This window comes from Dryobates pubescens, chromosome 4, assembly GCF_014839835.1.
Source record: "Dryobates pubescens isolate bDryPub1 chromosome 4, bDryPub1.pri, whole genome shotgun sequence".
NCBI lineage: Eukaryota > Metazoa > Chordata > Aves > Piciformes > Picidae > Dryobates > Dryobates pubescens.
Window position 1 is genome coordinate 30,676,663 of NC_071615.1, and position 23,277 is coordinate 30,699,939.

The window sequence follows — 23,277 nt, forward strand, 5'->3', positions numbered from 1 at the left end:
TTTCATTGATTTGAACAGTACTACGTTTCAAGAAGGTCACTATGGGACCAGAATGAATTCTCTGGATAAGCAACACAGCTGTCAGCAGACATCTCTTACAGTCTCTTATATAAGTTTATTAAGTCTCATCTTGAAATCAGTTAAATTTCTTGCCAGCAAGGCTCTTCTGAGGACCACACATGTCTGACACATGGGAATCTACTTCTCATTTCCAGCCTAAATGCACTGAAAATAGGTGGTATCTATTTGATCTCATACCATTTACTTTAATAGCTCTTCTTCCTCTTCAGCTTTTTTTATTTATTTCTAGACCAAAAAAGGCAAGTCTTTCTTTTATTCAGTCTTCTCCAACAGAATAGACCAAACATTTCTGTTATCATTTTAGTGGTCCTTTGCCCTCTTCCAGTTTGAATTAATATTTTTTGCAACAATAGTGACTTGAAATTGACTGATATATATAGTTGAAGTGTCAACATTATTTTGTACAATGGCAGCTCTACACATCCCTTGGCTTACATGGCCAGGATGACATTTACACATTCCTTTGCCATGGTACCCTGTCCATAGAGATCTGGGAACAGTTCAGAAGAGGAGATTTTCTTGTATTATGTTAGTTGCAAATGAAATGTATTATGATAGTTAAATTCATATGTTCTTGTACTTACAATGACAACTTTGATAGCTCTCTCCCATAATGTCACCATCTCATTGAGATTATAAAGGACAGTTCTCTCTCTTCTCAGTTGAAATTCTGGCAGTTAGCTTCTAAACGTATGGCAACAATATACATGATTTTCCCACCCAGGGTAATGCTCTCTGCAATTAATTTTAATTGTATGGGCTTTCGGTCTTTCAGCATAATATTCTGGGATTTCTCTTTTATTGCCAAGGTTGACCTGCTCATTTTTAAATTCTTGGCTTTGATCCCAAGGATCAAAACTAGGTACATTAACACTGTAGCTCCACCTTAGATTTGGAATAGCTCCAATAACAAAATCCAAGTAACGTAAAGTACTGCCTATTGCTTTTTAACTTTGGTTGTTTTTAACCATAAGAAAGTAATTTGAGTGTGACAAGGTGCTCAAGTTTTGTTTTAAAGTTTGAAAAGAGAAAATGCAGCAGGTCCTAGAATTGTAGAAGATACTTAGGCTTTCTAAAATCCTTATCCTGACACTACTGTGAGGGCAATTTCAACATTGACAAATAAAGTAAAAAGTAGAGAGAGGACAGAGGTCACTGCACATGTTACTAGAGGATCAAAGGGAAAACAGACCTGTCCTTGATCAAGCGCATGTCACATGGGCACCAATAAATAGACCTTTTCTGGAGAAATGGCAGTGTACAGCACAGCAGTGGGCTCAGGGTCCTGGTTTTGCTGGGACAGAATCATAGACCAGCCATTGTCTGAAAGCTGTCAGCAGTTGTGAGTCAGTTAGGACAGCTGACCTGAGATGGTGGATCCTCAACCATAAACATTATGCTCATTATTAAGGGAGAAGTTTGCTGAGGACTGAGTCTCCTGCATGGGCTCCTCCTGCTCATCTGTTTCATTCTTCTAAGAACTGCTTTCCTGTCTGTTGTGGCCATCATGCATTTGCTGGACTGGATGTAGCTTTGTATGCTTTATATTTGCCTTGGTATTAGTTTGGCTGTTTCTTGAAATCTATTTTCATTTCACCCTGCAGGTCGTCCCTTCCTTTCCTCATTCCCCTTCTCTGCAGGGGAGAGCAACTGCTACTGTGCAGCCCCAGATACAGGCCAAACATATACATGCTCATACACTGCAAGTGGCTTGTAGCTTCAACTGCACCCAAAGCCTCCCTAAAGGGAGTCCATCTTATCCTTCACCATGGTAGCCACCTTCAATTTTGTCATAGCTGAGTGCAAGTGCCTCCTAGAAGGAACTGAAGGAATTCTGCTTAAAAAGGTCTCTCATTTTCAACTAAGGAGGGCAGAAGGAAAACCTGAATGAGATGTCAGGTTTATGCTGAGGGCAGTGAAACATTGGCAGAGGTTGTCCAGACAGGTTGTAGATGCTGCATCCCTGGGAACATTCCAGGTCAGGTTTGACAGACCTCTAGTTGAACATGTCTCTGCTCACTGCAGGATGACTTTTAAAGATCTCTTCCAACTCAGTCCCTTTTATGACTTTGTGTTGGCCCAGCCTTGCCTCTGTTCGTGTAGTTTTTAAGCTGCTGCCACCATACCCAGAAGTTGGAACACACACCCTCCGAAACTACATTTCCCAGGGTTCTCCGCCCCGCTCCGTTTCCTGCCCCTCACATGACCGCTTGCTGGCCGCGCCATGGCGGAAGCGGAGGATAAGGTAGAGGCCGTGAGGGCACTGCCCCGCTGGAGAGGGCGAGCAGAGGAGCGGAGGGAGCGAGGGACCGGGACGGCCCCTGGGAGCAGGGGGCCGAAGGCACAGCGCGAGTGTGCGGGGCAGAGGCTGCCAATCAGCCTTACGCACTGTGCGGGGGCCGGCGGCCGTGCGGGAGCGGCGGGTTGGAGCCTTGCTGCGCCGGGCGGGGGCGAGAAGATGGGAGGTGGCGTTTGCGGGACTTCGTCTCCCTCGCCGCGCTGCGCGGATGGGGCTGCCCGAGGCTGCCTCTCGGGTTTTGTTTAAAAATCCCTGTAGACGGGCGAGGAGGGACGCAAGCCTTCAGGGCTCCGCTCTTTAGATCTAAACACCCGACGCAGGAAACGGGCTAGGCAGGAGGGAGGGGTTTAAGCACGAAGCTGACACCGCTGTAGAGTCGGGATTAATGAGTTGAAGGGTTTGTCTGAAACAGGTGAGAAGGTGTCGTTTACCCAGTGGCAGAGGAGACATGAGCAGGTCCATCTCAACCGGGGAGTTTTCTTCTGAGGCACGATTTGAGGAGTTGTGCTTGTGACCTGCGGTTCCCTAAAGTGGATTCCTCCTCTGCTTGCTTAGGCCACTCACTCCCGAGGGGAAAAAGGAAAGAGAGAAAGAAAGAAAGAGTGAAAGAAAGAAACCCCCAAAAACCCCAAGAAGTGAAGTTCCCAGTCCTTTCAGATACTTTCTCCACATTTCCTTGCTGAGCCAGGCTGTGGGCACACACCTAAGATGTGTGGTGTTTGTCTGCCTTGAATGCCTGAAGGTGGGAGTTTAAGAATTACCTCAAGGAAATTTGTCTTAACTGGAAATTGGTGTCTGGTTTCCACCTTCCTGCTGCCAGGGCTTTTCTTGGGCAGGGTTGGCTTCTTTAAGGGGGGCTTCATCCCCTGCTTTGGTGAGGTTTTAGCTGTGGGAGCATTTGAAAGAGTTCTTGGCATAAAACCAACTCTGACAAGTCTTCTTATCCTTCCTAATAATGTATAGGATTAGAGCAGCCTGTGTTTTCATCTGTTTGGGCTATAGGGTTAAAGTTACCTTGTTCATTTCTGTTTACTTCCTGTGGGGAGCATCCCTACTGAAAGGAATGTGTATGTTGTGCATATAGGTTTCTTTGAAATCCAGGTTTCATTTTTTTCCCCTTGCAGCAGCTTTATGGGCCTAAACATGTAGTGGATAGCATCTGATGCTTGTGAAAGCAGGGAATGGAAAACTCTATATACTGCAAAGTTAGCTTAAGAATTTATTGAGAAGGTTATGTTTGGTCTGGTGAGAGATCACTTCATATTTCTGTAGTTTCCTCATCTGTGTTCCCTTTCACCATTCACAGGCAACTTGAGCAACTGCATTGATACAACAGTCCCTGCTTACTGCAGGGGAGTTGGACTGGATGACCTTTAAAGGTCCCTTCCAACCCAGTGCATTCTCTGATTTGCCAGCTGGCTGAAGTGTATTGCTGATTTTCCCCTAGAGTTTAAGACCTACCAATAACAGCTATTCCTACATGATTTGGAATTCTGATTGTCTACAAATCCCTGTTGAGGGATTTCCTTTTCACAGTTACAAGGCCTCAAAAGTAGCAGTGGGGATAATCCTCTTGGTTGATGTATTTGGAGAGAGAGAAGAACCTGACAAAATCCCAGGGCAGTTGTAACTACAGTTTACTCTTCCACTTTGCCTCTCTGAATGGGAGAACTCAGGCAAAAAGCTATTCATAGTAAACTGTTAATGAAGTGAGTTAGTAGGTAAATGCCAATTTTAAGTACCTTCAGCTACAGTTTCTGCATTTTTTCCTAGGCCAAGCCCTCCCCCTGGATTATTGCGTGCTATTTTCTGCGGTAAAACAGAGGCCATAAAGCATTTGCCTGAATTTGTATGCCATTTATGAAATTCACTAGCTGCAGTTGCAGCGGCTTGTGAATATGGTAGGGATACTGGTGTATGTGTCTTCAATAAAAACATTGATACTTTCATGGTTCACACAGACTGATTATTTAAATCAACTATTGTTTTGATAGGTCAGTATTTTCCAAGGATTCCCTTACACTTAACTTGCAACTCGGATTAATATTTGTTAAGGGATTCAGGTGAAGGTGAAGATCAGCAAGTGGCCTGTTACTCCATCCTGCATCCTACATGGTGTTGGCTCATTCCGAAAATTATTGTCATGGACTTTCCTTACATTTTTGTTCTCCTGAATAGCCAAAGCAATTAGAACTGTGGGGGCAAAGTAATATTAAGTGGTGTTGCTGCACTGGAAAGTCTTGTGTATGAGCAAAAATGCCATTTGCTGTATTTGCCTTCTTGTTTTTTTTTACTTTTTTACTTTATTTTTTTTTCGTTTAGGAGAACGGTTTATTATTGTCACTTTTAAAATACATCTCTCTGTTGTTACAATCTGCAAATTTTATGAAAATATCAAAATGGTACTGATAATAGTTTTGCTGTATAAAATAGTTGAGTAAGCAGCTCTTGATTTTCAGGAGACATAGGCAAGGTTTTTTTTAATGTCCAATAGGCTGGTAGTGTGCCACCACAATATTTTAGTTCTGTTCTCATTTGGTTAGTGTTCAGTAGATTTTAAGATTCATAATGATTATATGTAATAAAATTGTAATTTCCTGAAAGATAACAGCATCTTGTGGGTAGAGACTGTGAGACTGATAGAGGAAGAGTCTAACCTAAGCTAGAAAGGATGCCAGGATTTACTCCATCTTGACTCATAAGTTCTTTCTACTTGCAATTTCCCAACTCATGTCAGGAGTACAGACTACACAGTTAACCCTTCTATGTGATGTATGATTTAGAGGTGGACCTGGCTGTAGTCAGTAGAATGGAGGAAACACAGCAGTAATGATGGTAACACCTTGCATTGCGTTTTGAGTAGCAAGCAGAAATATTGCTTTTCCTGTCTGTTCTGATGGTCATTTCCATCATTAAAGGGGAGCCTCCACTGATGCAAAGGAGATATTTGCTTTTTACCTAGAGGAACTATATAAATGTGGCAAACTAAAAGTGACACTGGTGGTCAGTGCATTAAATTTTCTTCCCTTTCCACTTTTCTTTAAACTATTTGGAACTGTATCTTTATTTTTTTTGTCTATGTGTGGGGCGGTTTGCCTTCTCTGGTGACATTCTGTACCCATTTATCTTACTAAGACTTCCTAAGATTTGAAATGCTGCCTTCTCTCTTGCTCATTCTTTGTTTATATCATATTTTCTTGTTAAAATGCTTACATTCACTGTCAGTGTATTAGTTGTAACCTTTTATTGCTATTGATAACGATAAGTACGTTAAGTAAATCTTCATTTTGCTGACCTCCTTGAGGAGACATTGCATCAGCAGATTTTCTCAGTGGACAGGTGAGAGATTAGCAGGAGTTGACTTGGAAGATTTTTTTTCTTGTAGGACAGTAAGAATTATTGTCTTGCCAGAGAGAGATACTTTAAAGGTACAGTTTCTTCAAAGGCAAGAGAATCCACATAGCTTGGATTAACATGGGATGGGAAGGAAAAACTCGCTAAATGCCACATTTCTGTGGAAAATGGCTTGAAATTATTTAAGTGACAAATAAACCTCTTATCAGCTGTATATTTGAAAACTAAAGATAGTTTGTGGTTAACTTGAGAATGCTATTCTGACTTGCATGTCAGGACATGGGTGGTTGCTTTGCAAAACTTGCTATTCTCAGATGAGCCAATCACACTTTTAGGGTAACTGACAGTAGTGTCACAGTCAACTGATGCCACTGAGTGTCAGCGTGGCACCGGATTGCAAGTGCAAGCATGAATTGGATATGAATGGAAAGGTTGGCAGGTCTGAACTTTGAATTGCTTCCACTTCTGTTCCTTAATAAAGATTTTAAAAGTACTTTAAAAGGGGAGAATACTGCTCAGCTACATACAAATGTATTTAGCTAATTTCTCCTTTGTGTCATTTTCAGGAAACCAGGTCTAATGAGGAATCAACAGATGAATCTGAGGTAAGCCTGCTTAAAAAGCTTCATGCTTGAACCTGGAGTGAAAAATGCTGCCTCATTAGTTGTTTTTAGAAGTTTTGCTGGTATTATGTAGCAAGGGGTGTTAATCTGGGTTTAAATTATTAAAAAAGAACTGTTATATGCTATTAGAAACTTCTTTAGGTTTAAAAAAAACCAAAACAACCAACCAACCCAAGATCACCCCTCCATAGCAAAATGAATTATGTTAAGAGACAAATTCAAGTGGTTGCACTTCTGTTTTGATCAAATGAAAATGTAATTGTCAGTATAATTATATATGCAGTAATACTACATTCAGGTAGCTACTGTATTGTGGTAATAGATTCATAGGCTAGATTTAATCATGTTCTGTAGAGTCTCTGTTCTTGAAATGACATTTTGTTGAAAATTGTCTCCTGTTCTGGAGAGGTCTGCCTACCCTGCTGTAGATGCTGGAAAACATGGGTTGGGGCTGAGGAGAGGAAAGGAGCTATTGAGGGTTCAAGAATTTGTCTGTGAACAGCAATGTGGTAACTCCAAACCTGCCTCCTTCAAGGGAACCATGAGGTATCTGGAAAGAGATACTTCAGTGTGCTCTAGGATGGCTACAAGAAGGAAGAAATAATCATGGCTGAGCAGCTTCAGTGGTGGCCACCAGCAAGGACAGGTGATGCAGAGCAGGGTATTACCCATTGTATAACAAAGTGACAGTGGCTCCTAGACTTCCCAAACTTCAATGGACTTGCTGTTGGGAACATTTTCTGTTTCTATTGGGATCAATCTTCATATGTGGGATCCAGGTTTAAGCACTAAGGAGGCAGAAATCCTAATATCCCAGACAGTGGGTACTGCAGAGATTGCAGTGGTCAGTTCAGCAAGAATCTTTTTGCAGAGGATGTTGCTTGGTTTCTTGTGGGATTTTTTTTTCCACCCCCCTCTGCTCTTCATGAGTGGTGGTCTCCAGTGGTACCATACAGCGTTGCTGCTGAGAAGCAGGCATTTCTTTGGCCTTACTGTGAGAACAGCCCCTGGATCAGACATTTTTTGGCTAGTGTGGAATGGTTGAATTCTGGATGTTGCTTTGTGATGTTCTGTGGCATAGACAATGACTGGAGAACTAGTCAGTGTTTGGTAGAATAGCAATCCTCTCAAGGATTGACATTCACAGGATAGTGGACACAAATGCTGACTTGCTGAGCAAATACTTGCTGAGTCAGATTTTTTTCCTTTGAAGCCTATTGCAAGTGAGAACTTCTTTTAATGGCCTTTTTAATGGCCTTTCAACATTTCAGCCCATAGTAAATCAATATTTACAGCAGAATTAATCATAAATGTGTTGCCAGGTTGTTGGGAGTTTATTTGGTTTTTCCTTAAGTGAAAATAGGCATCGTGTAGCTTTCACACAATTGAAAGTCATAAAGTTTCAGCAAGACCTTTGCTAATTTTAAAAAAAAGATAAATAATTTTGCATGTGAGGTGAAAAGGAAAATTTCATACTGAGATCTTAATAAAAATATAGTTGTCATTCTAGTGCGTGTGAACACATTCTTCATGAGTTGTCTTTGAGTAGTAGGTCCAGTCTGTAGTGCCTTGATGCTGTGCAGCTAGCTGATAAAATAAAACTTTGAAGCCATATTTAGAAGTACTTAAAGGAAGTAGTGAACAATATTCACAGTCTCAGCATTTACATTGCTTGCTAGGCTATTCATAGTGATCATTCAGATAGAAACCAAAAATAGTGTTAGAATCAGAAAGTCTCAATGTTGTCAGTGTTTGCTTATATTATTTAAATTATGATCAAAGGTAAGATTGAGCTGATGGCTTTGCTCTTAGCTCCTGGGATCATAAAACTGAATTATTTCTTTGGAGTGGCCCAAAATTTGAATGGTCAGAGATGGATTTTATGGTGGCAATACTAGAATTGAGACTCTAATCCTTGCAGCCTGGCTGCAGTTTTACCCATTACAAAATACAATATTTATGGCATAGATATTACAGACATCTTATAGTATCACAGTATCACCAAGGTTGGAAGAGACCTCAAAGATCATCAAGAGACCTCAAAGATCATCAAGTCCAACCTGTCACCTCATGACTAGACCATGGCACCAAGTGCCGCGTCCAATCTCCTCTTGAACACTTCCAGGGATGGTGACTCCACCACCTCCCTGGGCAGCACATTCCAATGGTGAACGACTCACTCAGTGAAGAACTTTCTCCTCACCTCGAGCCTAAACTTCTCCTTGTGCAGCTTGAGACTTTGTCCTCTTGTGCTGGTTGCTAGAGAGAAGAGACCAACCCCTTCCTGGCTACAACCACCTTCAGGTAGTTGTAGACAGCAAGAAGGTCTCCCCTGAGCCTCCTCCTCTCCAGGCTAAACAATCCCAGCTCCCTCAGCCTCTTCTCAAAGGGCTTGTGCTCAAGGCCTCTCACCAGCCTTGTTGCCCTTCTCTAGACACGTTCAAGTGTCTCGATGTCCTTCTTAAACTGAGGCGCACAGAGCTGGACGCAGTACTCAAGGTATGGCCTAACCAATGCAGAGTACAGGGGCACAATGACTTCTCTGCTCCTGCTGGCTACACTATTCTTAATGCAGGCCAGGATGCCATTGGCCTTCTTGGCCACAAACACACGGTGTTCTGTTTTAGGTAGCAATTCTTTTAGTGTCTTTCTTTTAGTACCTCTTAGTAAATAAGATGCTAACTCTAACTCCCTGCTTGGTTTGTTTCAAATGACAGAATGTTTATTTGCAAAGACTTAATGCTAGAGTCCTTAAATCTGGCATTCTGCAAAAATTGACTGTCTTGAATGTACATCAGCTAAGAGCCCTTCATTGTAAGTTTTATTCCAGCTCTTGCTTCCCACTAAATTGAATTCCTAAGAGACGGTGCATGAGTTCAGATGTTCAGCAGCCCTTCCAGTGGGGAGATAGTGCTAGTTACTTGTGTCAGCACTTCTAGATGCACAACAGATTTTTTCCTGGTAACCACAGAACAACTTACACTTTTATTTCATATTCATATATGGATATTGAATATATATATCCATATATGGATATTAGATAATATAAGCTGCACTACAGTTGTGCACACCAGCACGTACTGTGAAATGCACTCAATGAGTCACATTCTGTGAAGAAACTAGTTTTGTATCGGCTTATTGAAGAGCCAGCTTGAGTCTCCCTGAATCTCCATGCTGTTCTGTGCTGTGTTGCTCTAGAGGGTGTTTATTTACAGTGCATTGTAGTTACATGGTATGGCAGAGTCACGGTTCGTTATGTTACACTGTGAAATCTTGTGAGGTCAGGTGAATTGCCATTTTTGTTTACTCTCTGTAATGGTGCACAGAATGTTTTCATTGAGACTTGATTTGTACTAATCAAAGCATGTCTTGTACTCTGGAAAATTGCTAATCTGTATAAGTTAGTTATTTCACGTAACTTGCATGGAGCAGAAATATGTTTGGAAATCTGCTTCAGGGTCCCAGGACCCACACCTTCTGTCTCAACCTCAGACTGCCTGTGCAGGTTGTGGTCATCCTTTCTGCATGGGTTAATTATGGTCTGCCTCTTTATTGCCTGCATGCCTCCCACCCTCATAAAATGGAGCAATAATTTCCTACTCTGAGAGGTAAAGACAGGGTTTCAAACCCCATGTGTGAGTGTGAGGTACTGATAACATTCAAGTCATGACGTCTCAAAACCCAGAAACTTCCTACTTGAGGGAATTGAAATGAAGTTACCATCCCGGAATATGGTTAGCTATTTGTTAAAGTTTTCTGCTCCTTTCTAACTTACTGATGGGCCTGTGTGCAGAATGCCCTCTCCAGTATCATCTTTACAGGGAGCACCTTTTCAAGAGCAAGTGTCACTGAAATCATAAAATGAATGCTATGTCCCATGAGATGGTCCTGTGATTATGTGAGGAGTTTCACTGATTTTAATTTTTTTTTTGTAGGTGCTGCACTGTAGTGTTACGTTTTCTGGTTTGTGTTGGTGGACTGTTAAAGGAAACCACCAGAAGAAGAGTCAGGAGAGTGCAGATGCTAATTTTCTGCAAAAAGATACTTTAAATAGTTTTCTTTGTGTATTTTTTAAGGAAAAAATTTGCATTAGTATTTACATTGCCTTATTTTTTTTACTAGGTGTTTGTGTGTTAGTCATGAGTGCTCTGTATGTTTCCAGTCAAAGGGATTTAGCTTATTCTTGTAGTTATTGAAACATTATGTTAATAAATTCTGTGAGAGTTTGTAGAGAGAAAAGTGTTGTAGAAATTCTTGATTAACCCAGCTCTCGGGCAGTTTATGGTGATTTAGAAATGTCCTTCAGTGATATACTTTTAAATTGATAGTGGTTTTCCTCTTTAGGGTTTTAAAAACTGATCAGAGGAGAAACACAGTTAAAAACCATGAAAACCTTAACAGGCAGCTAAAAAGGCTTGATGTTTTCTTTTCCTTTTCGGTGCACTCCAGATCTTAGTCTTGTTAGATTGGGTCTGTATTAGGTCAAAGCAATTAAATCATTTCAAGTAAATAAAGCATCTGGTAAAAAAGGCTCCTTGTCATAGTCTGTTTCCATCAAAATGTTCTCTTAACATGGAGTGTGGAGCATTGGGCTGGAAGAGGTGAGTCCTCCTGTGGATAGTAGCTTTTGAAGGGGCATCACCATTGCAACAAAAATAAATGGCTGAAAGGTAGGTTTGGCTACTGCACCCCAGTCCAGCTTGCCTTTTTTCATCTCCTGTCTGACCTTTGGCAAAGAACTTTATCGTGCCTCTTTATTATTGAATAGCTCTCCACTAGGTTGCATTTTTTCTGTTCCATTTGTTGTAAGAATATAAAATGGGAGAAAAATGTTCAAAAAAGCATATTTTGTTTAGCATACCTGAGCAATCTGAAGAGAGATTGCTTCCCGCTGCATGGCTTTAAGTGAAAGTAGCCTTTTAAATGGAGAGAATGGAAGGGAAGGATATATAAATTCCAGCTAGAAAGATCTTCTCCTTATTAATGAGAAAATGTATCATGCAAATAATTTATCAATTTGAGTCAGTAGGATGAACATAGTAAATTATTTATTGAAGTTTAAGTGGAATCTTTTCATACATTAATTTGAGAAACAAGTTTGCAGTGACTAGTAACTAACATTATAATATACATCGTTAGAGGATTGACTTGCAGGAGAAATGGATTATTGCTGTATTCTTTTAATACCTTCTGGTTTTCAGTGAAAATTAGATACTTCATTTAATGAGCTATTAATATTAACCAGAAGTGCCTGTTCTATCTCAGTGTTGTGGAATACATGAAAAGTAAAAATGCTGCTGTGCATGTTACATAAATTAAATGCGATTGCAAAGCGAGCGTGGTTACCAAGTATGCAGATGTGGCTTTTCCAAAATGCTAAATGTATTCTTCTGGGTAGAATAACACTCTGGGATGAAAAAACGAAAGGAGCAGGCAAATTCAGCTGCTTCCCATCTGGCTCACTCACTGTGGTGAGTGGGTGAACTTTGAAAACTGCTGTCCCTGAAACTGTGCTGTAGAGTTTTCATCTGCAGTACATCACAAGGTGGCAACCAGGCTGCTTGAGTAGTGTTCACAAGGGAAACAAATGTTTGCCCAAGTTCCTTACTCAGCAGAAGGGTAATACAAGTGGACATGTGCAGCTTCATTGAGGTTTGAACTGCTTTTGGATTTTTCAGTACTGGAATTGGATTTGGACATTTGAGATAAAATAACCCATCCTGTGCTGCCTCTGTATGGTGCACTTCGTGAATGGGCTGATGCTGTTCTTTTGAGCATTGAAGTGGAGTTGAAAGTTTTCAGGTGTTCTTTGCCATAAAAGAAATTGATGGGAATTGTACTATATGGATTCCTAATATTTAATATTTTTTTTTAACATGCCAATTATGATAACTGCTCGTGCCCAGTGTGTCATGTGTGTGTTACTTCTACTTCACAGCTTGGCTGGCGCCCAGCTCTTTCAGACCTGTAGGAGTGACTCTTCAATCTGTGTTCCCCAAATACAGTGTGACATTCTCTATTGCCGCAACAGTTTTGCAAAGAAATAAAATGCTCTCCGCTTTGCTTTTCATCTGTGTGCCATTTCATACTGTGAATGTGGCCCATTTTGATACATATTCACAGGCAGCCATATCATCTTAATTCCTTGCTCTTGTTGAATGCCTGCATTTTCCCAAAGAGGTCAAGGTATTAAATAAATCCCTGCAGAAAATGCATGGGGAGAACAGAAAACTGCTGTGTGAAATTTTACCATCCTAATCCATATTTACGAATTTTACAGCCAGGTACTGGGGAAGTATTGGTGATTTGCCTTATGAGGAATCATAAAGGAACTGGATGGGAGGTTATTCATTTCACTTCCTTCACTGAGCTAACATTACTGTGTTTTCACCATAGAATCAGGGGAAAATATTTTTAGCATCATAAGCCACAAATGTGTTTTCATGGTTTGGAAATGTCAGTCTTCATGCCTTTTGTGGTCTTGTGTAGCAATAGTTGCAGAATAGAATCTTGTTCTCATACAGGTTAGAAACTTGAATAGTTTTTTACTATTTGTTCCAAAATGGTTGTAACATTTTTTAAAAAACAAAACAAAACCAAAAACCAAACAAAAAAGGAATATTGTAATTCTGTTAATACAGTGTAAATAGAAAGTACACTCAGCTGTCTTCCACATCTAAATATATACTAATTGTGTCCCTGTCATGGCCAAGTCTGTCTTCACTAATTCAAGATATAAAATAATTACAGTATATGCCAACTTCCTTTCTGGATGAAGGAAAGTTGGGACTGTATCTAGTTCAGACTGTCTTTAAAGAGTAAGAAGATGGCTGGACTTGATGATATAAAAGGTCTTTTCCAACCATAATAATTCTGTGATTCTAGGATAGGATTCCTGGAAAGCACACTGGAAGGTGTTGAAATTGGCATGGAGGTCCAGGCTGGGAGGGTTTTATGAGGTGTTTGAGAAGAGCTAAGTTCTATTTTCTCTAGCTCGTTGAAGAGTCCTTCGGTCTTAAAAGTGGAGATTAAGGATGACACTGGGAGCCAGCACTCTTAACCTGTTGGCTTTGGATAGCTAGATGATAGGTGGGATTGACTGGTGATTTGCAGGCAGGACACCCCATTCAGCCTCCCCCTGATGTAACATTGTGATGAGTGGAGTCACTGAATTCAATTTTGATTGGCATCCCATTGTCACCCAGTCAGCAGATCCAGCCCTGCATTGCTGCAGTAAAGAATTGATTGCTATGCCTGCATCCTGCCTTGCCCTCCCAAGCAGGCTGAATAAACTGGCCATTGTTCTGGCTGACCAAAGTTGTCCAAACTTTAGATATTTAGGCATTATTTTCAGGGAGGGGAAGCTACACAGTTTGTCAGGCCTCATTACTGCCTTTAGGTAACAAAAATATGGAAAGTTTCAGTGGTTTAACATATAGCTTTTAGAAAAAGGGGATATCTTTGTGTGGAATATGGTAAAGCAAGGAGTGAGAAATGATGCACATGGATATTCCTGAGGTACTACTGAGAATGTGGGCATTCATATCTGGTCATCTGGATTACCAAATTTTCTGGAACACATTTAGATTAAGTATGATCTGTGTAAGAGAACTTGAGGTGACAGATTACTGAAATAGTGAATCTACTTGTCTGAGGGACCCAGGTGGGTATTTTCTGTAAAGAATTTGGGAAGTGGGGTTTTGCAAAGCTCAAGTTGGGTTCATTCATAAATCATTGCTTCATTATCTTTTGACCTGGGTTGAAGGGAGATAGTCCAGTCCTAACAAGGGTCTAGGATCTGAACTGGAGAGTATAAAGACTGAAAATAATAATAATAATATTATATATAATAATAACAACAATAATGCCAAAGGAGGCATTACAGCCCATGTGGTTCAGTTCCCAGGTGTGGTAATGAGGTGGAGGTTAAATAAAAATTGTTAGCTGTATCTTTTGTTGGGTAATAAAGGCTTCCTTGTGGAATCTTGTGAGTTATCCTAAGGTTTGTGAGATGCTTTTTGGGGTTGTAACTAAGGTTTACATAGCCTGCAGATCTTGCCCTTCGAGGCAATGTTTGCACGTGGCCTGGGGGTTTGACAATGCTGTAAAATCCCACTGATGATGGGCTTCTCACAGCAGTGTGGTTAAAAGTCGCTGGTTCTGCTTCTCAGCAGGGTACCAGCCACTTGGATAAGTACTCATTGTTCCCACACCACTTAAGGAATTTGTAGATTAAATTCTTCTCAGCCCACTGGCCCACAGGCCTTCAAAATGGAAACTGAGATCACCAATCCAACCCCCTCATTTCCACAACAAAATTAAAGGGTGTGCTTTGGATCAAATCAAGACATGAAGACCAAAAAAGGTGATATTGGCAGTTGAATTCTGCTGTGTATTTTGCTACACTTTGTGCTTCTGTACATATACAAATAATTCTGTACATATGCAAATAATTCTTCCTGGAGGCACCATCCTGGGGGTTCAGGTAATTTATTTATTTATTAGTATTTGTTGTTGAATTTCTATATGAAGTGAAGCTGACCCCAGCAGAGTGCCAAGGACATGCTCATTCCATTTTGCATTACTGAGGATGTTCTGTGAACCTTCATTTCAACTCAGAAATAAATGGAGTTGGTTTCTTTGGTTCTACTGGTGATTTTTCATAGAGTTTGTAAGCTAATAGTTCCTGAGCTTTAATAAGTTAGTTTAATTTTTTTTTTTCTTCTAGGGGATAGTGATGACTATTTAAATACATAAAAATGCTGATTCCACAGTAAGTTCTACATGGACTTCCAAAGATACGGCCTGTATTAAACTCCAGGAGAAGTTACTGTCACAAATTGCTACATAGCTTCATCTCCCTTTTTAGCAGTTATGTTGGGTTTGGACATTGGCACCAGAGTGTTGCTTGGGTTGTGTTTGGTTGGGTTTTGGTTTGATTTGGGGTTTAATTAGATTTTTAGAATCTGTACCGTTCATTGCCTATTTGGTTACACAGAGGCAGGAGACTTTTAATGGAATTTAAGCTAATTTAACTTTTTTTTTTAATAGCCTCTGAAATTGACATTAACTTGAAAGAAAGCAGGTTTGTTTTGTCTTTTGCTGTTTTTCAAGATACGGCTTTTTAGGAAGATCTGTGACACTGCGGCCTTGTTGCAGCAGGGTATGAGTGTAGCTCCTTTGTAGTTGCTTGAGTGATGGACCTCAGGTATCAGAATTTAATGCTTTGCAGGGTCAAAATTTGCAGGCTTAAACATGACTAGAATAGCCAGCTCTAGTAATTGGAATTCTAGCTGGGACTGGACAGAAGATGTGCGGCAAAGAGGAAGGGCACTTGCCTTATAGTGTATGCAACGTTTATTTCCATAAAGGCTTTGGAAAACTTGGAGGGCAAATCATGCAGGAAGGATGACACTTTGCTGTCAGTGCCCGTAACATAATTAGAGTATTCACAATCAGTAGAGCATGTAGTTCATGTGACAGACTGTCCTGTGCACAGATCCTTTGCTGCAGGAGCAAATGTGGGCTAATGGAATAACTCTGGGAACTGCCCACAGGTTCCTTCTGGAAATCTTCTTTGTGAGGACTGATTGCAGATTATATTTTCTACTCATAATTCCACTGCAGTTGTTCCTGTAGGCAAGACAAGGAAATACGGGCAGAGTATCTGAAAGAAGGTTGCAAACCTACATTTGTAAAGGCAGGTGAGCATCCCTCACGGTGATGTTGGCTGTTTGAGGCCTTACTGCGCATTTTTGCAGCTCTCCTTAGTATTGTAAATCTGCTCCAGAAGAGGAGTTGGTAGCAAGGTGGTAGGTTTAGGAAGAGAAATTTGTTTTGAATGCAGAAGTTCATCAGTGACAAATGGAAGAGCTCTTAATAGGATGGCATTTGTAGTAAGTCTCTCTGGTTAGAATATTCCATTCAATTGGAAAAGAGTTTAGGGATGTGTTTATGGATACCTGTTTCTTTACAGGTTCTTCACATCATAGTTTTAGCAATTTTACTGCTAGTTTCAGTAGTAAAATGTAAGTAGGAAACTAAATGGAATATGTGTTTCAAATTAGCATTGCTGTGGTTGAAAACTGATCATGATTTATTTTACAACAGCTTGCTGCACATGAAGTACATTACACATTTTGTCCAGTATATATTTCTTTTTCTCTTAATACATTTGTCAAGAATTTTAAAATTCAGTGCTACTGGTCTTGTTGAGCTTTGGGCTTTTTTTGGGCAGAAAATATGGAAGAGTTAGGCGGTAATACGAGAAACAATGCTATAAAATTTATTTTCAGATGTTTAGAATCCTCTAGGATGGTTTAAAGGACTTCTATTTAATTAAAAGTGCCATGCACTTAGTAAAAATCCATGTTAGTTGAACAATTGATTTTACTTTTTTTTTTTTTTCCTTAAATAATAAAAGTTGTGAGTTTTCCTGTATGGGGTAAATGTCACTCTGTTTATGTCTTAGCTTTGCTGCAAGTCAGGACTTGTACTATTCCTGTAGGTTGTCATAGAAACATAGCTAACTGTCAACTCAACTCAGGCTGCTGATGGTTGTATTTGTAGGTTTTCAGGATTATTAAAATTTAACAAAAATTATTGATTTGCTTTTTATTAACACTGGCTTGTGTTTACTTTAGCAGTTCAGACTGCATAAAAGGTTTTTCTCAGAGAAAAATACATTTTAAATGATTAAACTCTGGTACTCTGAATAAGAGATTATCAGAGGCATTGAGTATGTCAGGTGCAGTCTGAAGCAGTAGAGGAACCTTGCGTTTTTGCAAATCACCTTTTTCATTTCATTTTTGTTTGCAGTGAAGTTCTCACCCCCCCTTCCAATTCACCTTTTAGCTTGACTTTTATTTAACATCAAAGATACCTGTCAAGAAAGCATGAAATGGGTACATCCTCGTCGTACCTAATATTGGAACTTTTCATTTTATTTACTTTTTTTGAAGCCTGGCAGAATGCTTCAGTGCACTGACTTTTGAAAGTATATATTTTTTTGTGTATGCATGTGTAGGGAAAAATTACTTAGTTTTCACTCATAAATAAGACAGGCAAAACTTATTTACAGTAACTTTATCTAATGGTCCATGGATGAATGCTTTTATGCAAACTACTCAAAAGACTAGAATTACCTTTTCACGTTGGTTGCACATTGGATGTCCAGACTCCAGTAACGTGGGATCTTATAAAAACTAGATGACTTGAGTTCAATTTTTACTTTTTATGGATGTATTCAGTGATTACCCATGCGTTTCAAGTGCAATCTTTGTAAGCAATGTATAAAATACAGTAATGTATTAATTACTGTACAATGGACGCATGCTTCCTTGTGCCCTCCTTCCATCTCATGTATACTTTTCCCTTTGACTTTACCTCCTCCCTCTACCCTGTAGTCATTCGTTAAGGATCTGTAAGCACAAGGAATTCGGCTGATTTATATATGGTCCTGTAATTTGACATTGTCATTCTGTCTAGTAACAACTTTGTTCAGTGTTAGATTTACTGAACAATACTGTTTCTTGGTGGACATTTTGACACCTCTCTTCAGACTGCCACGTCATGGACTGCTGACATCCCTATATTAGTCTCATCTGTATTCTGTCATAAAACTCTCAATAACATTTTGGAAAGGCCTCTCTTAGCAGCATATTTATATAAGCATGGGACTAAATATTGAATGTTTCCCTAAGTCTGTGTGGCTTTCATATGTTCTCTATGATGCTCTATGATGGTAAGCACGTATGGTAAATGGCTGTAATACATATCTTGGGAAAGACTGGCTGTGGTACTCCAAAAGTAATTTGAACAAAGTATGTTTTATTAACCAGTTAACATGTCTCTTTTCCAAATTTATTTTTCCACATCATTAGCTACAAGAAAATGTTGCACAAGTACAGTTCTTCTGCCATAGGCTGACACAGTGTGTTTTGATTTTCTGTTCTAGAGATTGGAAAGGTTGGTGGGAGATAAAGGTGCTTTTTTACTAGAGTACTACACTAGTTACTTAGGAATAAAAGACATGCTTACTTTGGGAACCACACTCAGTGCTGATATGTTCATTAGAACTAATAGTGAGTGTAGAAAACTAGTATTGCAGATACACTGTTCCCCAGTGAGGACCAGGGTGTGTGTCACAGTACATTAGAGGTTGGAAGGGATCTCCAGAGATCATTGGGTCCAACCTCCCTGCCAAAGCAGGACCACCTAGAGTAGTCCTCACAGGAATGCATCCAGAGGGGCTTTGAGTATGTTCAGTGGAGACTCCACAACTTCTCTGGGCAGCCTATTCCAGTGCTCTGTCACCCTCACTGTAAAGTTTCTCCTCATGTTGAGGTGGAATCTTCCATGTTCAAGTATGTTTGTGTGTGTGTGTCTGTGCATGTATACTATTAACTGAGGCTTACTGAAGCTTATGAAATGTATCTCTGGCAATTGTACTTTACTACACTGTCTGTTACAGATAGATGCTTATGACTAGAGAGCTATTTTGCACCTTGGAGTTTCTTTTCCTCAGAGTGACATGTTTGTTGTTATTTGATCAATGAATTTGCTGCTTGTGTTTTTTAGCTCAATCTCCTTTCACTTCACTCTGTGCACTTGGTGCATCATCTTTCTTTGCATCTAAGTGGTGATTGGTTGGTGATATCTAACATGCTTGAAAAGAAAAAGCAAAAGCTTTGGTATTGACCAGGAAATGTTCCTAACATACAGATGATATGGATGATCCATAGGACTATGCTGTCTGGGTCCTTTCCCAGACAGTTTTTCAACAACAGAATCATAGTCTTCTTTTTCCCCTTTTCTTTTAACATAAACCCATTGGTGCATTTTATGCAATTAACTTATTCGTAGTGGATTCTTTTCATTTTTGTTTACAGCCTTTTGCCTATATCCTTCCTTCAGAGGTGCAGCATCTTGTAAAGGTCTTGAAGTTTCTTGTAACCTGCATGCTTCAGCTTACAGTTAATTGTGGCTACAGTGGCATATATTGTCCAGTTTTTCATCTCCATCCCTTCTGTATTTTTCTTCTAAATTGTGAATGACAAATTTTATTTAACACGAAGTACACATGAACATTTTTTCCTGCTTTTTATATACTGACTAAATGCCTCTTACAGCTGAATTGATATGCTGCTGTGTAGTTTGTGTTTGCACACGGAACTTTCGAGTAAACAGAGAAACCAGTAACAAAAAATGCACAACCCAAGCCCCTTTCAGTAATAAAAACGTGAAAGTTTGGCTTCTGATTGTAATGGCTGTTATTAAGAGATAGCAGTGATTCATCTTTGCCTGTTGCTGTGATAGTTTTGAGGTATCTTTTAATTTATTTAGAATGAACCTCTAAATGCTTGTTTGTTTTTTCTCTTGCTCCCTTTTCCTTACGCTCTTAAAAACTTAGGAAGATGAGAGTGAAGAAGAACCAAAGCTGAAGTATGAACGGCTTTCTAATGGAGTGACTGAAATTCTCCAGAAGGATGCAGCCAGCTGCATGACGGTGCATGAAAAGGTATTGTGTGATTTAGTGACAGAGCAGGACTACTGCTTGGTTTTACATCTATATCTATATATACATACATACATCTGGGATCGTAGTGCATCAGTGTATTTCTATGTAAAGTGCTGCCAGATCTAGAGGAGCAGTGTAAGCTAGCACTAATACAAACAAAACTGGTGGTAAACCTGTGTTGAGCAATCCACACTTTCCCAGTAAGCAAATGGGAATTCTAGGTGCAGTATATTGTTAGGTGGGATGTTTTCGTAAGATACTAGGAAAATTCTGACTCAGTTTTAGTTGCAGGCAGTAGCGTGAACTAGTACTGAGATACAGTCCCAACTTCCTTTTATTTGGAAAGGAAGTTGGCCTATACTGTAATTATTTGTACTCTCTGGATTACTGAAGATGAATTTGATCATGCCAGGGACCCGCTTAGCATATATTCAGCTGTGGAAGACAGCCGAGTTTTTGTTAATACAGTGTAGGAGAAAGTAATTAAAATATTCCCTTTTTTGTTTGTTTGGGGCTTTTCTGGGAAATACCATACTAACGCTTCCCTATTCCTCTTCCCTGATTCAATATGTTAAAAACACGGAGAGGGAATTTACACACTCTTAATACTGGTAAGGTTTGAGATGAAAAGGGAGAAAGTGCTGGACGATGCAAAGAGAAGACATTTTGCAAAGAATCTTTATTTTGTTCTTAAAAGTATCACAGTATCACAGTATCACAGTAACTAAGGTTGGAAGAGACCCCAAGGATCATCAAGTCCAACCTGTTCCAACAGACCTCACAACTAGATCATAGCACCAAGCGCCACGTCCAATCTCCCCTTGAACACCTCCAGGGACGGCGACTCCACCACCTCCCTGGGCAGCCCATTCCAATGACGAATGACTCGCTCAGTGAAGAACTTTTTCCTCATCTCGAGTCTAAACCTCCCCTGACACAACTTGAGACTGTGTCCCCTTGTTCTGGTGCTGGTTGCCTGGGAGAAGAGACCAACCCCCTCCTGTCTACAACCACCCTTCAGGTAGTTGTAGAGGGCAATGAGGTCACCTCTGATCCTTCTCTTCTCCAGGCTAAACAATCCCAGCTCCCTCAGCCTCTCCTCATAGGGCTTGTGCTCAAGGCCTCTCACCAGCCTTGTTGCCCTTCTCTGGACACGTTCAAGTGTCTCGATGTCCTTCCTAAACTGAGGGGCCCAGAACTGGACACAGTACTCAAGGTGTGGCCTAACCAATGCAGAGTACAGGGGCACAATGACCTCCCTGCTCCTGCTGGCCACACTATTCCTAATACATAAATGATTTAAATAATTGATTTTTTAAAAGATAATATTTTCTGAGTTTTCTAAATACTGAAGAACACTAAAATACTTGAGGAATGCTGAAAAGCATCTTGAAGTATGAGTGAACTAACTATGGGTATGCAAAACCTAAGGGCTGTTTTCTGAATGTATAATTTTTAACAGCAAGTAGTAGCTCCTTAACAGTTATTGTTGAGGGATCTCTCTCTATTATTTAGCTATATTTTTATATTGACTTGTGCTGTGGATCTTTTACTCAAAGGTCTGTTGCCATGGCTCAAGAGGCTCTTAAGATGAAGGTTGTATTTTAACTGTGCGAATGAAAACAATAAGTCTTTTTAAAATGTTTTTGACAACTTAGAATTACACCGATATTTGGAAAATTGGTAAGCATTTCCTTCTGGTCTGTGGTCTGTTTGTGTCAGATTTTTACCCTGAGCCTCAGGTAAATTCTGAAAGCTGAGAGTTAAACAGGATTTTTCTGTAAGGATGTGCACAGATAGAGCTTTAACTATAGTGTGACAATACAACAAGGCTGTTTAAGTAACCCAGCACTTTTAGTTTTCCAGCAAACTAGAAATACTATTTATGAGAAGAATCAATATTGTTAGAAGCCAGGTACTGGAGTCTTTCAGGAATAGGTTTCTTGCAACAGAGAGCTTGAAAATGAAGCTGAGTTACAGGTTTTGTGAGAGTGTTTTCTGGTTTGTTTCGGTTTTTTCTCTGCAAGAGCAGGAAAAGCTCTGCTAAGGAGCCATGATTAGTGAAATTACACAGTTCTGTGTAAAATATGCCTCTGATTAAAACGGTCTAAGTTTGCTGGGAATCCTGAAAATCTGGCTTCTATATTCAGACTAATTTCCCCTCAGAATTATTACTATTATTTTTTCTTTTAACTGCTAAACCATCATATTTTCACCAGGCTTGCTGTCTGCACTGGATGACTAATCGTCATGGCACCTGGTGCATTCAAGCAGGCCTGTGCAGTGGAATAGTCATACCTAGTTATGTCTGCACACCTGATGTTTTATTAACCAGTATTGATTTTTTTACCCGGGGGACTTTTTTCTTCCTGAAAAAAGGCAACCTTGCAGGAGTGAAAGGCATTGCAGGGGATGAATTTCTAATGAACACCTTCTTTCCCTTTCTTGACTCCTTTTAATGTAGCTTCATATTTTAAGTGCCTGAACTGAAATTTCATTTTAAGCAATTCCATTTTGATAAATCCTTTTAAACCTTGACTTTCTGTAAGGTTATTTTTTAAAGATTGTGCTGCCTGACTGACACGCTTAGCAGTGCCTGTAAATTTGAGCATTTCATTATAGGTTGCAATGAAGCATGGTCACATGCAGTGAAATACAGAGAATTGAGGAGCCTAGACTATTTGAGTAATGCTGAAAGGAGGGGGGCAATAAAAGAAACCTCTGTCATAAATCAAGTAGTACCGAAGTTCTTCCTTTTCTGTTTAGGTGTAGCTCACATGGTTCAATTAACAGCAGATCTCTCCAAATCCATTTCCTTCTTGTTTGTATCAAAATAAGTTTGTGACAGCACACATTTGTGTGGAAGTTTCTTTATTCCTGAGATTACCAAGGAAAAGTGTGTTTATTTTGAGAGTGTTCAATGTACGAGTGTTACTGTGTGAAGGAAAGCAAACCCAATGCTGATTCATGTGCTTAAATGCACTGTCAGAGACCTTCTGTAATTCAGCAATATTTTACCAGTGGCTTACTAGTGGCCTTCTGCTGTGTTTGAATGCTTTTTAATGTGAACAATGAAGGAGAATTAAAAATACTGCTTAAAGGAAATTGTTGTGATTGAAACAAAGCTGTGGAAAGGATCTAGGAGCCTCTCAGGTCTGTGTTGGTCCTTGCTTTCACACTGCATTTTTAATTTGCTGCCACAGTCTATCAAGCAGTGTGTACGGACTGCAGGCACACCATTAGTTGTCAGTGGATGAGGGTCCTCATGACTCATTCTGACAGCTAACTTGCACTATCACCGTAATATGGGCTTGAAGCCCTGTTCTATTCTTTAGGGGCAGTTAAAATAACCTTTGTCTGTAGAAGGTGGTGTGTTTTTGTTGTTTTGTTGTTTGGGGGTT

At 39.9% G+C, this 23,277-nt stretch overlaps 1 protein-coding gene across 2 annotated transcripts in view; it reads left to right on the forward strand.

Moving 5' to 3' along the window:
• Positions 1 to 2,274: 2,274 nt before the first annotated feature.
• VPS41 (VPS41 subunit of HOPS complex) overlaps positions 2,275 to 23,277 on the forward strand; it is a 99,875-nt gene continuing 78,872 nt past the window's right edge. Inside the window, exons 1-3 of one of the 2 annotated variants that reach the window (XM_054161005.1) lie at positions 2,275 to 2,326; positions 6,301 to 6,339; positions 19,769 to 19,876. In XM_054161005.1, coding sequence (XP_054016980.1) covers positions 2,306 to 2,326; positions 6,301 to 6,339; positions 19,769 to 19,876 — 168 coding nt within the window. In that variant the 5' untranslated portion in view covers positions 2,275 to 2,305. Of the gene's footprint in view, positions 2,327 to 2,746; positions 2,793 to 6,300; positions 6,340 to 19,768; positions 19,877 to 23,277 lie in introns of those variants that run through there. The other variant, XM_054161006.1, reaches the window with a different exon arrangement.